At 45.0% G+C, this 17,186-nt stretch overlaps 1 protein-coding gene across 4 annotated transcripts in view; it reads left to right on the top strand.

The window, feature by feature from the left end:
- Window positions 1-17,186, top strand: part of RB1CC1 (RB1 inducible coiled-coil 1) — a 234,092-nt gene that overhangs the window by 19,126 nt on the left and 197,780 nt on the right. For all 4 annotated transcript variants that reach the window (XM_040354194.1, XM_040354196.1, XM_040354193.1 and 1 more), the window contains exon 2: window positions 6,533-6,662. In XM_040354194.1, the coding sequence (XP_040210128.1) occupies window positions 6,592-6,662 (71 nt within the window). In that variant the 5' untranslated portion in view covers window positions 6,533-6,591. The remainder of the gene's footprint in view (window positions 1-6,532; window positions 6,663-17,186) is intronic.

Genomic DNA, 17,186 nt, shown 5'->3' with positions numbered 1-17,186 from the left:
CGGGTTTCTTTTAATTCACTTGAGTAAGTTCATGTGATAGGGAAAGCCTATGAAAAAAAATAAAGTTAAAATTAGAATAGTAGTCTTATGAAGAATTGCTTTCATGCTTATTAAAGCCGAGTATTGCTGAGAATGCCAAGACCACACTGTTCTATGAAAGAAAAGTCAAATGATTAACAAATGTACTTTTCTTGAATTAGGATGTTGCCCTCTGCAGTGTGTGCTAGAAAAATGCACTTTGTAACTATTTATAGGTTTTATTTCCTAATCTTTTTATTTAAAAAAAACATTTTGGGGCATAACTATTCTGCCTAATTTCATCTCTGTATGTTTCATGAATCATTTATCAACAACCAATTCCACCCATAGTATTATGCCGCGTACACACGACCGTTTTTCATGACGAGAAAAATTATAATGTTTAAATTGGTCGTGAAAACGGTTGTGTGTACGACCATTTTTCACGACGTGAAAAACGACGATAAAAAATAGAGCAGGTTCTAAATTTTTAACGCCCATTTTTCTCGTAGAGAGTGTATACTCTGGGTATACACTCTCTACGAGAAAAAATGGGCGTTAAAAATTCAGAAACTGCTCTATTTTTTTCTCAAAGTGAAAAACGGTCATGTGTACGCTTTAACGAGGGGGGGGGGGGAAACACGCATGCTCAGAAGAAAGTTATGAGAAGGGGGAAATTAGCATAAGCAGCCCAAAGGGTGGCGCCATTCGAATTAAACTTCCCCTTTATAGTGCTGTTGTACGTCACCGCGCTTTGCTCGAGCATTTTTTTTCACGACCGTGTCTATGCAAGGCAGGCTTGAGAGGAATCGCGTCGTAAAAAATGTTGTTTTTTTTCCATGACATGAATTACGGTTGTGTGTATGTGGCATTAGTATTTCAATTCTGGACAGGTGCCAGGGAGTTGCATTGAAGAGGTTATTTTTTGGAGACTTTGTTGGTGATAGGCCCTGCAGCAATTAAAGTTCTCACCCCCTTCCATCTTGCAGCAAGAATATATATATTTTTCAGAGAATATTTTGGAGGAGTGTGACACCATTCTTGGTGTTGTATGTTCCCTTATGTAAAATTTTTTTTTTTTTTAGCACAGAGTATAAGTGTTTTTTACAGTAGCCACAAAAAAATTGTAGATTGAGGCATAACTGGTATAAAACCAAGAAACAGAGAATTTGAATCCTTGCCCTCTCTCTTAATAACTAGAAAAACTTTGGCTGTAGATACACTTTATAAAAAAATAAATATCTGAATGTCCACAGGCTATCACAGTTTCACTTTAACCACTTCCCGCCCAACGCCGTCATCGACTTTGAGTTGGGATATCTGAATGATACATGCAGCTACAGGCATCATCCAGATATTTTCTTTTAGAGCCGGCGATTCCCTTCACCACAAGAACAATCATAGCGGCTGTTCAGCCACTTGATCGTTCTTACAGGCAACGGGAGGGGACGTCCTCCCCCTCTTGCCGCCCTCCACTGCGTCTCCCAGCTTGCCCTTATGATCGGTGAGAGGGAAAAATAATCGGTGCATGCCAGAAGTTGACCATAGAGAATCCGGTGGGCTAGATGGCCCCCGGACGTCTCTGATCTTTCAAGAGGCTGGGCGCGATGTTATGACGTCACGCCCGACCCCTGCATCTGAAAAAATGCTGTCACCTCGGTTGGGAAGCAAGGATCATGTTTGTTTTTGATTTTTTTTCAGGCTTTTCTGCCTAGAAGCGAGATGTGGGGACTTATGGACCCCGGATCTCACTGTAAAGAGGACCTGTCGCACACTATTTCTATTACAAGGGTTTTACATTCCTTGTAATAGGAATACAAGTGATCAATTAAAAAAAAAAAAGTAAAAAGAAAGTGTCAAAATATATATAAAAAAAAAGTAAAATAAACAAAACAAAAAAAAAAGTAACGCGCCCCTATCCCCGGGGATTTTTGAGTACCAAAGTTTGGTGCCATTCCACGAGTGTGCACAATTTCAAAGCGTGCCATGTTGGGCATCTATTTTCTCGATTTAACATCATCTTTTCACATTATGCAAAAAAATTGGGCTAACTTTACTGTTTTTTAATTTTTTTAATGCGTGAAACAGTTTTTTTTGGAAAAAAAAAACGCTTTTGAAAAGTGACTACGCAAATACCGTGCGAGATAAAGTTGTACCACATCTAACATTGTTATGAAGCCAGCAGGACTTTGTGGGAAGAGGCGATATTTGGGGCCATTGTGACCCATTACATGTCTAGTATCTTGTGGTAGGTAATCTCCTCTATGACAGTCATTAGCAGTTGTATTAGAAGTGCAGAAAGACAAGTATAGAGTGTTGTGTGAAACCTCATAGATCAGGGCTCAAAATTTCAAGTCCTAAGCTACTAGCCAAGCCTCAAGGGTTACTCGCCACCAGTTGCCCTGCCCAACCCCTACCATGCCCCGCCCTAAACACGCCCTCATAAATTATCTCATGAAATGACACTTAAAATGTTTTATGCAGAATTAAGTTCTAAAAATAAATATTAACAACTTTATCTGTGCCCACCAATGCAGCCTGCCCGTGTCTGCCGATGCAGCCAATCTGTGCCCATCATGCTGCCTGTGTCCTTTATTCTGCCTATCTGTGCCCATCATGCTGCCTGTGCCCATCATGCTGCCAATCTGTGCCCACCATGCTGCCAATCTGTGCCCACCATGCTGCCTATCTGTGTCCGCCAATGCAGCCTGCCCGTGTCCGCCAATGCAGCCTGCCCGTGTCTGCCGATGCAGCCTATCTGTGCCTATCATGCTGCCTGTGTCCTTCATGCTGCCAATCTGTACCCACTATGGTGCTAATCTGTGCCCACTATGCTGTCTATCTGTGCCCATCATGCTGTCTATCTGTGCCCATCATGCTGTCTATCTGTGCCCATCATGCTGTCTATCTGGCCCATTATGCTGTCTATCTGTGCCTATCATGCTGCCAATCTGTTCCCACTATGCTGCCAATCTGTGCCCATTATACTGCCAATCTGTGCCCACCATGCTGTCTATATGTGCCTTTCATGCAGGGAACAGAGGAGAGGAAGTTAATTACCGTGTGAATGATCGCACAGAGGAACACAGCTTTCATTTCAATTGCCGTGTGTTCCCGCCACTCGCCGTCACATGCAGCCCCCGCCCCCTGGCCGGGGGAACTTTGATACACATCGCTTGTGATTGGACGGGTGATCTGTCAATCAAAGTCCCGGGACCAGGGGGCGGGGCTGTGTGTGACGGCGAGTGCAGGGAACACACGGCAATTGAAATGAAAGCCGCCAGTGATGTTCCCTGCGCTCTGATGATCCGGCCGCCCGCTCTCCTCTCTTCCCCTCCACGAGCGCTGGGAGAAGGACTCCCATACAACCCCTGCATACCGGCGTACTTTACCCCCCAGCTTCCCAGGCAGCCCTTCCTCGCCAGCCCTCAAAATCCACTCGCAAAATGCGAGTAGGCGAGTGAAATTTTTGAGGGTCATAGATGTTTGTTTGGGGATGGGTGTCAAAGTTCAAGGAAAGTGTCAGTTGTAGGACATGGTTACTTCATACATTTGACCTCTAGGTTAGGGTTTTTTTTTATTTTCCCTGTGTTTGCTCCATTGGGAATTTTTTATTTTTCTATTTTTTATTGTGAGTGTTTTTTTTATTTTTAGGTTTAACCCTACTTTAATGTGAAAAACTATACCCATTATGAAACTAAGGCTACTTTCACACCGAGGCACTTTGCAGGTGCTATAGCACTAAAAATAGCTCCTGCAAAGCACCCTGAAAGAGCCTCATCTTTCACTCCGTATAGCACCACAAAAACGACAGTAAAGCGCAACTAAAAATAGCGGCGCTTTACTGTCCACGTGCACGCAAGTGTAAAAGTAGCCTAAAACTTTTTTTTTACATCGGTATTCCTGCTCATTGTTTTATCTTCACCTTTTTAACTAAAATGCATGACTAAGTAAATAGGGATGAGCATGCACTCTAGATTAACTGCATTCTGTCACAGATACTGCAGAGTTCAAAAGTCAAGTGCCTTCCCAAGGGCTACATTTAGAGTTTACTGGTAGGTCAGTTTAAGCTAATATTTATTACCAAAGGGCACACCACCAGCACATCATCAGGATTAGGATTCATTTCTTGTTGACAAAGTGAATAAGTTAAAAAAAAAAAAGTTTATGGCTTGTGCATTGTCTGGTGACAGGGTCAATAAATCGATGCTCTAAAGAAAAGTGGTAAGCTAAAGCACCAGACATTGGGTTCTATAGGATACCAAAATGCTTCCTCTACTTCTCATCAAAGGGAATCTAGTACTTCTATAAAGTCCTACACAAAGGCCAAATTGTGGCGCCCCTATTTTCTTTTTTGAGACGTTAAATAGCAAGTCCCCAAAAAAATTAAAGACAGTACGAAGAAATCTTAGGAAAATCTAATTAAACAAATGTGACAGTAAAAATATATACTTATGCCCCATACACACAAGCAGAATTTCCTCCAGCAAAAGTCTGATGTGAGCTTTCCATTGGAAATTCCGACCATGTGTATGCGCCAACAGACTTTTGCTGTTGGAATTTCCACCAGCAAAAGTTTGAGAGCAGGTTCTCAATTTTTCAGAAGGAAAAAAATCCTATCGGAAAATCCGTTTGTCTGTATGGAATTCCGACGGGAAAAAAAACATGCATGCTTGGAAGCATTGAACATCGTAGTGTTGTACGTCACTGCGTTCTTAACGCTCGAAAGTTCAGAGAACTTTTGTGTGACCGTGTGTATGCAAGCCAAGCTTGAGCGGAATTCCGTCGGTAAAAACCATCCATCTTTTTTCCGACAGAAATTCCGCTCGTGTTTACAGGGCATTAGCCTACCTTAAAAGTTAGCTTCAGCAAAAACTCTGCATTCGCTCTAAAAATGTTTATGTCTGGAGAGTAATTGGTCACCCCAAAAGTCTGATGCAGGAATCCATTATGAAGACAGAACAACTAGTACTGCAGACTGACTTGGTTAACTAGCTCCAGGCCTGGCTGTCTGCTCTGAGTTCTGGCCAGTGTAATTAGTATGTAGGGCAGTGTCCAGGGGTTGGTAGTAGGTAGGGCAGTGTACAGAGGTCAGTAGTAGGTAGGGCAGTGTACAGAGGTCAGTAGTAGGTAGGGCAGTGTACAGAGGTCAGTAGTAGGTAGGGCAGTGTACAGAGGTAAGTAGTAGGTAGGGCAGTGTACAGAGGTCAGTAGTAGGTAGGGCAAGTGTACAGAGGTTAGTAGTAGGTAGGGCAGTGTACAGAAGTAGGTAGGGCAGTGTACAGAGGTTAGTAGTAACTAGGGCAGTGTACAGAGGTTAGTAGTAACTAGGGCAGTGCCCAGGGGTCAGTAGTAGGTAGGGCATTGTACAGTAAAAAACAGGTCATAGAACAGGGCTTCAGCACGGCAAAGCACAGGGAGTGAGCTGGGCAGTGTAGGGGGAGGTCAGGAGAGCATGATACTAGTAGGTTAGAAGAGCACAATACTCGGAGGTCAAGAAGCATGGTACTTTGGGGTCAGGAGGACATGTTACAGGAGGAATCATGGGGGCACAAGAGGGCATAGTAGAAGGCCCGGGGCTCAGTAGGGCATGGTAAAAGGGAGCCTCAGAAGGGCACACCACAGGGGGGGCTCAGAAGAAAACCGTACAAGGGGGCTCAGGTGGGCACACCACAGGGATCTCAGGAGGACACCCCTCGCGGGGGCTCAGAAGGACGCACTCTTCAGGAGTGCATGGTGTAGGGGGGCTCAGGAGGGCACACTTAAGGATTTCACGGTACAGGGGGGGGGGCTCAGGAAGACATACCACAGGCGGCTCAGGAGAGCACAAAAAATAGTTTACTGATGCAGCACAGTGCAGGAAACCTACTGCAGCTGATCTTTTTGTTCTGGCCCCCACCAACCCTCCTCTATTGTCTATTTCATATGATGTCATATAAATGTTCCTTGGGTGGTTTGGAGAGGAGGGCCAGTGGGGATTAGTGCAGTGCACCGTGGGGATGAGCTCAGACTCATTCGGACAAAAGTCTGAGCTATCTTAACTGAAAGCTGTCAAAGCCAGTGGTGCCCTGCAGCCCCTAGTAAACCAGGGGCAGAGGTTATATATGGCAGCTTTCCATCCTCTGGAAACTCAGGCGGCCAATATGCCTGGGCTCATCACTTGCCTGCACAGCTCTGCTACTCTGAGGGAACAGTACTTGCGGGTCGGCAAGGCAGTGACCTGATCACGTTCTACCTGTCACCTGCCTGCTGTTGATCAGCTTTCATGCTGTGTGAGGTCAGGTCACAGTGGCTCCTATGGCACCCTGCAGCCAACATTTTTGTAAAAACATATACCGATGCGTATACCACTAGTGTTCATGTATGTGCTTATTCATTCTTTCAGCAGTGCTATGTATTGTAATTGATATACTTAAAAAAATGTGTTTAAGATGTGCACTTTTGTCAATTGTTCTGTTTTGGAGTACAGTTATGTTTTTACCACACTTACAAAAATACTTCTTTTATTTAACAGTTTCTAAATGAGCACAGCAAAGTTTAAAGTGGGCACCAGAGGATCATAGAGCAGTCATCATGAAGTTATATGTGTTTCTGGTGAATACTGGAATCACCCTCACATTTGACACTGAGCTTGCTGTACAAACGTAAGTAACCTTTCTTATATATTTTAAAATGTCATATTTTTAATAAATATTAATGTTTTGTAAAGCAAAATAAAATTTACAGTGCACAACAGACTCCACAAGGCATTTGATTCTACACTGGCCATGCTGTACATCTCTCCAATCTCTCATTAAAGCGGAGCTCCACCCTAAAGTGGAACTCCCACTGATTGGAACCCCCCCCCCCTCCGGTGTCACATTTGACACCTTTCAGGGGGGAGGGGGGTGCAGATACCTGTCTAAAGACAGGTATTTGCACCCACTTCTGGCCACACAGTCTCGGGTAAACTCGGGCATGACGTCACCTCCCGTCCCCCTCGTTGTGTTCTGGGAACACTCGGCTCCCAGAACACAGTGGGAGCCAATCGGCAGGCGTATCGCGACTCGCGGATGCGCCGTAGGGGACCGGGCAGTGAAGCCAGAGCGCTTCACTTCCTGGTTCCCTCACTGAGGATGGCGGGGGGGCAGCAGAGTGACGAGCGATCGCTCGTCCTGTGCTGTGGACGGCGCTGGACTCCAGGACAGGTAAGTGTCCTAATATTAAAAGTCAGCAGCTGCAGTATTTGTAGCTGCTGGCTTTTAATATTTCTTTTTTCATCGGATATCCGCTTTAAGGCCCCCAGAAATTCTGTGCAAATACAATTTTCTTGGAAAAATATTTTTATTACATTTATTTTTTATTTTTTTACAAAGTAACAGTGTAAAGCCCCATACACACGGTCGGACTTTTTGACAACAAACTTCAAAATGAGCAGGTTTTCAGAAAAATCAGACCGTTTGTACGCTCCATCGGACAAACTTTTTCGGTTTTCAACGGACAAAAGTTCACTTTGCAAACTGACAAAACTTTTCGGCAAAAAGTCCTATAGTGCAAAGTCCTATCGTGTGTACAGAAGTCCATCAGACTTAAGTCCAAAGTACAAACACGCATGCTCAGAACCAATGTTAAAATCAACCAACAATAGCAGTAGTTGACCAAAGGGTGGCGGTAAAGAGCTGAAAAACCATGTTATTTTGGGAAAGTTTGTTGAAAAAGTCCTGCCGTGTGTATGCATACCAAGTTCACGGCCAAAGCCCTTTGGGCAAAAATCCATGGAAAAGTTTATTTGAAGTCCGATGGTGTGTATGAGGCTTTAGAAATAGACAGTATAGACAGCCTTCAAAATTTCCACTCGCCTACTAGCATTTGGCGAGTGGATTTAAGCTGGGGGCGAGTGATGACAGGGCTGCATGACCAATCTCCCTCCAATCTGTGCCTACACTTAGAGTCCCGATGAGATTGGCGGCCGAAGAGGAAAGGTGCATGCTCGGGAAAAGTAGTCTGGTGAGCCGCGCACAGGCAGAGCAGTACACAGGTGCTCTCCTTACAATTCTCATTAAGCCATGGGACCTAACAGTATGACCTCTCTGAGCCTGCCCCCCTCCCCCGGGCCCCCGACCAATGTAGCTGGAGAGCAGAAAGTAATGAGTGAGGCGGAGGATTGCAAAAATTACCACTCCGGTGCAGCGCTCACTGAAAGTTGCCCTGACATGAGAGCGGCAGCCTTCTAGTTTGTGCAGTTTTCTTCTCCTTGTGCTCTATGTAAGTGTCCAACAGTTTAGCCTGAGCACTGTGAGCAGACTGGTCTCAATGTGTGCTGTGCGCTGTCAGTGTGCGCTGTGCTATAGTGTCAATGGCTGTGCAGTTGTGTGGATTGTACTCCCTCTCGCTGTGCCGCAGCTCCTCTCTGCCAGCCTGAATAAAAGGGGGAAGTGGGGACATGCAAGCGTGGAGCCACACACACAGGCTCCTGATGATGAGATGAATGGGAGAGAGAGAGAGGATGGATGGGAGTTGCAGAGGAGACAGCAAAAGAATGGGGAAGAGACCCAGTTCTAGTGCCCTGTCCCTCTGGTCTGCCCCCAGTGCCCTGTCCCTCTGGTCTGCCCCCAGTGCCCTGTCCCTCTGGTCTGCCCCCAGTGCCCTGTCCCTCTGGTCTGCCCCCAGTGCCCTGTCCCATTTTGTTAAAGTTGTTGTTGGTAATATTTCATTTTGTAACTTGATTCTGCATAAAACATTGTCATTCCATAAGATAATATGAGGGCGTGTTTATGGGTGCAATTAGGCGCAGGGCAGTGTATGAATTAGGTGGGGCAACTGGTGGCGAGTAACTCTTGAGGCCTGGCTAGTGGCTCAGGACTTGAAATTTTGAGCCCTGGTATAGATACCTCTCTTAGACGTGCATTTTTGAAGACAGGTTGGTCTTTGTTCAGTAGGTGGGACGTTGGTAATACGGAATATTAAATGTTAGGGATGCTTCAGTAGGTCTGGTGAAATGAATCCATGGAGACCCGATTTATTTTTTTACTTTTTCATGTGCACCAAGAGTGATGGCTGTCAATTTCTCATCTATCCTGATACCATTTACTAGGTTTTTTGCCTGTGGGGTGTTTTCATGATTGAGCAATCATGCAGCTAATTGGTCTGTTTGCAGCTTTGGGAATATCTGGTATGCAAAAACTATTTTCTAAAGCATGGTATTGATTACCACAAACTACTTACCTCAGCCTTCTCAATGAGACTGTGATTGGCTTGGCTATAGGTTGCTAGAGCCCTGAACACTGAGATAAAAATGGGGTGTATTGTTTAAGGGTGCTTTTGTACCTGGAAGTTCATGTAATGTAGGATACTCTAGTACAGGGATATGCAATTAGCGCACCTCCAGCTGTTGCAGAACTACAAGTCCCATGTGGCATAGCAAGACTCTGACAGCCACAAGCATGATGCCCAGAGGCAGAGGCATGATGGGACTTTTGCAACAGCTCGAAGTCCGCTAATTGCATATCCCTGCTAGCAGATGAAGAAGACGGATAATGCTGTCAAGGCACCAGAGCAGACACCTTCACAAGATGTTATCACGTGTTACTGTTATATTACATTACTTTACCATTATATAAAGACTTTATTTCATTCCTTCCTTACTTTTATTTTCTTTTTCACTATTCAAAACAGATCTGCAATCGTTCTAGATGGAAATGGATTTGTTTTTACTACACAGTGGGCCTATCTCACTGTTTTGCTCTAACTTTTAAAACCTATCCATCTCAATGCTTGCTTTATCCAAACCTTTCTGATGCTCCAGCAGTAGAGGAGAACTTCCACTGAATTGAGAAATTGAGGCAGTAAAAGTCACAGAATGCATGACTCTCTTGAGTCCTCTAAAGTACATCCAAGCAATCTTTGTATTCCGAGAGTTGCATACATATAATAATCATTGCTGCCTTGTCAAGGCACCTCCTGTAAAGTGTATTCCCTAACTCTCAACTATCTGAGATCTCAACTTGTATGCATATATAGCATTTAAAGGGGAGCTCCGCTGAAATTTTTTTTATTAAAAGCCAGCAGCTACAAATACTGCAGCTGCTGACTTTTAATATTAGGACACTGCCCGGATCCCTACGGCGCATGCGCGAGTCGCGCTGCGCCTGCTGACTGGCTCCCGCTGTGCTCTGGGAGCCGAGTGTTCCCAGAACACAACGTGGGGGGAGGTGACGCAGACTGTGGCCCGCAGACTGTGGCCGGAAGTGGGTGCACATACCTGTAGGTGTCAAATGTAACACCGGAGGGGGGGGAGGGTTCCGATCAGCGGGAGTTCCACTTTAGGGTGGAGCTCCGCTTTAAGAGCAAGTATACCTTGGAGGTAGCCCCTTCCTCCTCCCCTTTCTCCAACCACACTGCTGCTCATAAACTCATGTTTTTGGAGCTTGGTGTTTTTTGCCCAAACGCCTGGACTCAAATCAATTAAAGCCTATCTGTCCATGTACACATAGGCTTTTACCAGAGTTTAGGAGCAGCAGAGTTTAGAGACAGTAAAGCGCTCCTCTCCTGAACGCGATTCAGAAGTGTTTTGGCAGAAAAACATGGCAAAAACACGTGTAAACGCACGTTAATGCTAGCCATGCAAGATTCTCCCTCCTGATTGGCTGAGACAAAGCAGCGATGACATTGGCTGCTGCTGCTGCTGTCAATAAAAGTCAGCTAGTCAATCAGGAGAGAGAGAGGGGCCGGGTCAGGGCTATGTGTCTGAATGGGCACAGGGAGCTGTGACTCGGCTCGGGTGCCCCATAGCAAGTTGCTTCCTGTGGGGGCAATCGACAGGAGGGAGGGGCCAGGATCACAGAAGAGGGACCCTAGAAGAGAAGGATCGGGGCTGCTCTGTGCAAATCCGCTGCAACAGAGCAGGTTAAGTATAACTTGTTTTGTTTTTCGCCCCTATAAGAATAACAGACTTTACAATTACTTTAAAGGTACAAAAACACACCAGTAGCCCAGAAGTCAGCTAATATTCCAGTATGTGCCTACTAAATCAAACCTATGTAGACCCTGCCTACAATAGGTGTAAAGGCAAACCCCACTTTTAAGTACACAATGGGACCAGAGCATGTCCGTAAAGCAGGGTATGCCTTTACTCTGAAAATAAGATAGTGTGGTTTGAAACAAGGGTCTTTTTACAGTATGAATGAAAAACTTTTGAATCTTCTAAACTAAATCCTAAATGTTCTACTTGAATGCATATGTATAGAGGGGCTCCCGGGCAGTGTGCATGGGTCATAAACGTTTCTTGGGACGACCATATCATACAGACTTCAGATATCAGTTTACATAACTGTAACTAAACTAGAAGCTGAACGTCGGTAGCAACAATTTCATTTAAATATATTCCTCAGTAGTCACAAGGCATGTATACATCCCCTTTGTGTGCACCAACTTCCTTTTCAAATCCAGATATTACCTTGGAAATATAGCAGTGACATCCTCACTGTGCTGTACTTGGGGGGGGCAGCAGGCTCCACACACTACAGGCTTCCTGCGTAAAACTACAAGAGGGGGCGGAGCCAATACTGGTCCCCCTGCCCAAGGACAGAGAGCAGCAGTAACAGGTCTTTATTAGGGCTCATTTTACACATGTGCCAAAGTTTTTTTAGCTCATCTGAAAAGCGATCTGTATTTGAAATGTCGCCTCATTCAACCCCCTAATTGCTGCACCACCAGAATGGGGTCCATTGCATGTGGTTGTGTAACAGTTACAGCAGGACTCTAATCATTTAAATTGGTTGTTTTCAGTGGGCGATAGTGCCTGCTGAACATGATGGGGGTAAACTCTTGTTGTCGCAGCGAGGCATGTGTGACCGTTACCTTTTCAGCTTAGGGAGAAAGGTTGGGGGGCAGTAAAACCGTGACTCAACTGTTTATTACCACTCTAACCACAAGTGCGCGCTAGCCCTTAAACAGAGCTAGCTCCTGCACAGAGACAACGTTTTACATTGGTTTACTGCACAGATCTGGAAAGAATACACAAAACACACCAAGCCTATGTATGCCTCTTGTATTTCGATCATATTTGCTTATTCCAGAGTTCATCTTTAAGCTCAATTATAAAATGAAGACATTCTACGTATTTTCCACTACCATCTTCATTCTTAGACAATGAAAACTCTATTTTCTTTCCTGTTCTATCCCAGTGACTAACTATATTGCATACACAGCATAGAGTGATTGTAGCCTTGTAGTGGTAATGCACTTCATCATGTGCACTGCAGTATTTATATAAACCACATTCCAGATGCTGACAAATAATTTGTTTCATCTTGTGATGTTCAACTGGACCACTGACGCAAGCTCATTACAGAAAATATGCAAAAGCGGTACAAGTATAGCTTCACTAAAAAGAACATTTAGGAGCTGAAATACAAGGCATTGGTAATTAATGGACTCCAGCAGCGTATATGTGTTGTGTCTTTCTTTTGTCACTTGTGAACATGCCGTACATTGGAAGTACACATGTAAGATCACAACCACCCAACTCCCAGAAGGAAAGATTTATTTCTGCTGAACCTGTTTATCAGAGTTCTTCATTGTTGAGTTTTATTGAAACTAGTTGATTTTTTTTTCTTGTATGCAGCTATCTTCTCTGAAAGTGTTTTTCTGTTGTATAAGGGGGCATAGAACTCCCAAAATTGCAATTTGCATTACGGTAAAGGGAAGATGCACAAAATCTGAAATAAGTCCTACTAATATTAATGTAAAATGAATGTAAAATTGGAAAATGTATTGGAAAGGTCGACAATGTCCATTTGCAGCTTCACTGTGCCCATTTGCATGCCTCACTTTGCCCATTTGCAACCTCACTGTGCCCATTGCAACCTCACTGTGTCCATTTTCACTGTGCTCATTGCAGACTTACTGTGCCCATTCTCACTGTGCCCATTGCAGCCTCACTGTGCCCACTGCAGCCTTACTGTGCCCATTCTCACTGTGCCCATTGCAGCCTTACTGTGCCCATTCTCACTGTGCCCATTGCAGCCTTACTGTGCCCATTCTCACTGTGCCCATTGCAGCCTCACTGTGCCCATTGCAGCCTTACCGTGCCCATTCTCACTGTGCTCACTGCAGCCTTACTGTGCCCATTGCAGCCTTACTGTGCCCATTCTTACTGTGCCCATTCTAGCCTTACTGTGCCCATTCTCACTGTGCCCATTGCAGCCTCAGTGTACCTGTATTCTTGACAGGCTGCACGCATCCATTTTTTAAAAGTTCGGGGGTTCCTCCTGGTCCTGTTCCGTTCCCTGATAGGCATTTGGCACTGTGTTCCGCTATTGCTTATCATGGAGGTCCTCTCATCCTCTGACTCAGTTTCCCAGCAGACACTGTGTTCAGTGTTCCGCCAATCACAGACCTTCTTTCATCCTCGGACAAGAGGACGTCCGTGATAGGTGGAACACTGAACACCGTCTGCTGGGAAAGGCCGAGAAGGAGAGGACCTCTGTGATAGGCGGTAGCGGAACACAGTGTCAAACGCCTATCGGGGAACGGAACGGGACTAGGAGGAAGCCTCGACTTTTGAAAAATGGATGCCCACAGTCCTTCAGGTACACTGACTCGAGTACAAGCCAAGGGGGCTATTTACAGTCCTAAAAAAAGGGCTGAAAAACTTGGCATATACTCGAGTATATACGGTAAGAGGTTTGGAATTGTAGACACTTGTTTATCCTGATGCATATGGCACTACAAATCAACATATGCATAGACAAGTGATGAACATCTGCAAGCAGTCATGTTGGGGAATCGTGAGCATGGTGTAATTCTTGAGATTCAACACAGATTTATAACCTTGAACTTAGGTATGCGAAGAACACAATTCAATCAAAAATCTGTAATTGTTTAAAGAATCATTATTGAACTCTGATAGCAAAATCTATTTTAAGTCTGGTTTCTATACTTCTAGCACATTTTGCTAATACAGTAGGAATAAAGAAAGATTGTGGGTGGTCCCGTGCAAATGGCTGAATGTATATTTTGAACTGCTGCCCCTACTAATACAGCCACCTAAGTGGGGAGTATAGGGTTAAAAGGATAGAGACAGTAGGTGTGGCGCTGTTCTAAAAGGTTTATATATAAACTATACCATCTAGTATTCAAACCTGAAATAAATAAATAATAATAATAGGAAACAAGTGACTGGTGCTATATGTAGCTAAAAAGCTTGCAATGTAATAATGCATAAATGTGACGAAAAGTGACTGGTTCTATGATGAACAATTTAATTAACACAGCAGTCCTTTTGTAACCCCAAATCTTTTGCAAAAAAGTGACAGGTGCTCTTCAGGCCTGGGACCTTTGTGCTGGTGCTCCTTATATTACTATGCAAAGTAACCTATCATTTACGAAACTGAAATGGAATTTGCAGTGCAGTTGCTTTAGAGCAGTGGTTCCCCAACTTCTAGTGCCGTGACCCCTTGATAACATTTCCCAAGTTGTGGGGACCCCTAACAGTAAAACTATTTTCGTAACGTGGGTTGTCAGCATCCGGGGCAAGACAAGTCATTTGCACACCTAACCAATGGACATTTAGTGCTCCCAGAGTCCCTTCCACTTCTACAGTATTAAAACCCCTTATGCTACATTTTAGGATGTACCACTCTTTATTCTCCCTTCTTTCCCTTTATCTCTCTCTATTCTAATTTCTTGTGTTTTTTCCCCCCCATCCCTCTCTCTAGCCGTCTTTATTGTTCTTTCTCTTATTCTTTTCTTTTTCTTGGTCCCTCCCCTCTTTCCCTCTCCCTTCTATGTATTCTAAAATGTTATTCCTTTTCTTATTCCTTGGTGGGGGGGGGGGGGGGGTTAGAGTGATTGGGATGAGTGGCAGTGCTGGTGGGGGGTGGGATCAATGGCAGTGCTGGGGAGGGGGGGTGTCAGTGGCAGTGCTGGAGGAGTTCTAATCAGCCAACTTAGGTGCTCTTGATCAAGGTCATCTGCTGATCTGAGAACTGTAGTGGGGACTTTTAATGGCAACTATAATCACAGGTAGTATTACTCACTGTGTCTCCGGCTTCACTGGGTCTCAAAATTTGTGGTGTCTCGCAGCAGTGACGCCTATGTCGAAATCAGAAGAGTCAGCCATGCCATGAACTGAATGGGCAGCTGAAAAGAGGCCGAGTGGACGGCCGCAGGCTCCAGGAACAGCCCAGCTGGGCAGCCACATGCTCAAGGAACAGCCCTGCTGGGCGACCGTGAAAAGTCTGGAACTGCAGTGCGGACTTCAGGAACAGCCCAGGATTCGGTGACCCCTGGCAAATCAACATCCGACCCCAGGTTGAGAACCACTGCTCTAGAGCTTGGTAAATGATATAAAGCTCCACTTTCCAAAGAATACTCAATCACGCAAGGAAAGAAAAGCCCACTGCCGGCTGATATCACAGAGCGGGTTCAGGCTAGGGAATTATTGTGACAATATTGTCAGGATCCACCCACAACCCTGGACTGGCACCTAACTCAGCCTCTCAACCGGAAGTGAGACACAGATGCTAGAAGCTAGCGTCTTTGCGTCATTTCAAATTTTGAGCCATGGAACGCAAATCATCCCGGTTTCCTGGTTTTAAATCTTTTGAGAATACAGAGAGGATGTGAGTATGTTTTTAACTGTACAATCTCAAATGTTTTGTAAAACGGTATTATGCTATTGGGCATCTTTTCTCTTCATGTGGGTGATACGGATGAATATCTAAAAGAGCAAAGTAAAAAATGGTCACTAAAGGAGTGGGTCTGGAAACTGATGCACAGTGGCAAATACTGTGAAAGTGAAATACCCCTTTGAGGTTTCCGGTGAGTGCAATACCTTAGGGGGGACAATAAGGAGCACCAGCATTAAGGGCACACGCCTGATAAGCACCTGTCACTGTTTTGCAAAAGACCTTGTGCTACAAAATAACTGTGTTTGTTCACCATAACACCATTCACTTTAAATAAAATAGCTTTTTTGTCAAATTTATGCATTATCACATTGGAAGTTATTTAGCTGCAAAAAGCACCAGTCACTTTATTTCCAATTAATTTATTCAAGTTTGCATACTAGATGGTATATTTTATATATAATCACTGGTTAGAGTGCGTTATTGAAGCACTCAGATTCCTGATTTAGCATTGCCTTTTAGAACAGTGCAACACCTACAGTCTCTCTCCTTTTAACAGTAGGAATAATGGATGGAAAAATCGTTTTAATCAGAAGTTCCGTTTTTTTTTTTTTTTTTAAGAATCATACTGAACCTAGGTGGCTGTAGCATTGGTCCCCCTGCGCCTCTAAGAATGAGAACTGATTGATCAAAGACCGCTGATCGCTCGGTTCTCAGAGCTCCGTGAGCAGAGAGCTGGTGATTGTCAGGGGGCGAGAGCGGCTTCCTCGGGTGCTCAGTGGCTTGTTGACAGGCTGAGTCAGGTGCCAGCCCAGGATTATGGGTGGATCCTGACCATATTGTTGCAGTCATTCCCTAGCCTGGACCCGCTCTGTGACATCAGCTGGCAGCAGGCTTTCCTTTCTTTGCGTGACTGAGTATTCTTTGGAAAGTGGAGGTTGATATAATTTACTAAGCTCTAGAGCAGGCATGTCCAAAGTCCGGCCTGCGGGCCAATCGTGGTCCACGTTCCGGTTTTGAATGGCCCGCCTGGTTATCTGGACATATATATCTTTTGTGGCCCCCAACGATCTCCCAGTACCGGGGCCACAAAAGATATAGATCATGCATCACTAAATGATGGACTACAGGCCAAATCCGGACCCAGTAGCAGCCCTATGTGGCCCGCAGCCTCGCTAAATAGTTGCCTTCAGTGTTCTCTCCCCTCTGCGGGCTCTCGCCTGCCCGCCGCTAACATCATTTATTTACATAGGAGGCACGGCAGGTCTCTCCTTTTACATCATCGCATCACTTCCCCTTCCTCCCCCTCCCCACACACCTTATTCACACAAGCCTGGAAGCACTGCAGGTCCGGACAAAGTTCAGGACTTTTCAAGTTACAAAGCAGGTGATAGGCTGCTAGACAGTGGGGCGGTCACAGCAGCCAATCACCCGCCTTTAACTTGAAAAAGTCCCGCCCTTTGTCTGGACCTGCCATGGGTGCTTCCCGGCTTGTGTGACTAAGGTAGGGCAGTGTGGGGAGGGGGAGGAAGGGGGAATGCTGCGTTGATGAAAGGG

The sequence above is a fragment of the Rana temporaria genome, chromosome 5, assembly GCF_905171775.1.
Source record: "Rana temporaria chromosome 5, aRanTem1.1, whole genome shotgun sequence".
Taxonomy (NCBI): Eukaryota; Metazoa; Chordata; class Amphibia; order Anura; family Ranidae; genus Rana; species Rana temporaria.
This window is presented reverse-complemented; position numbering and strand designations above follow the sequence as displayed.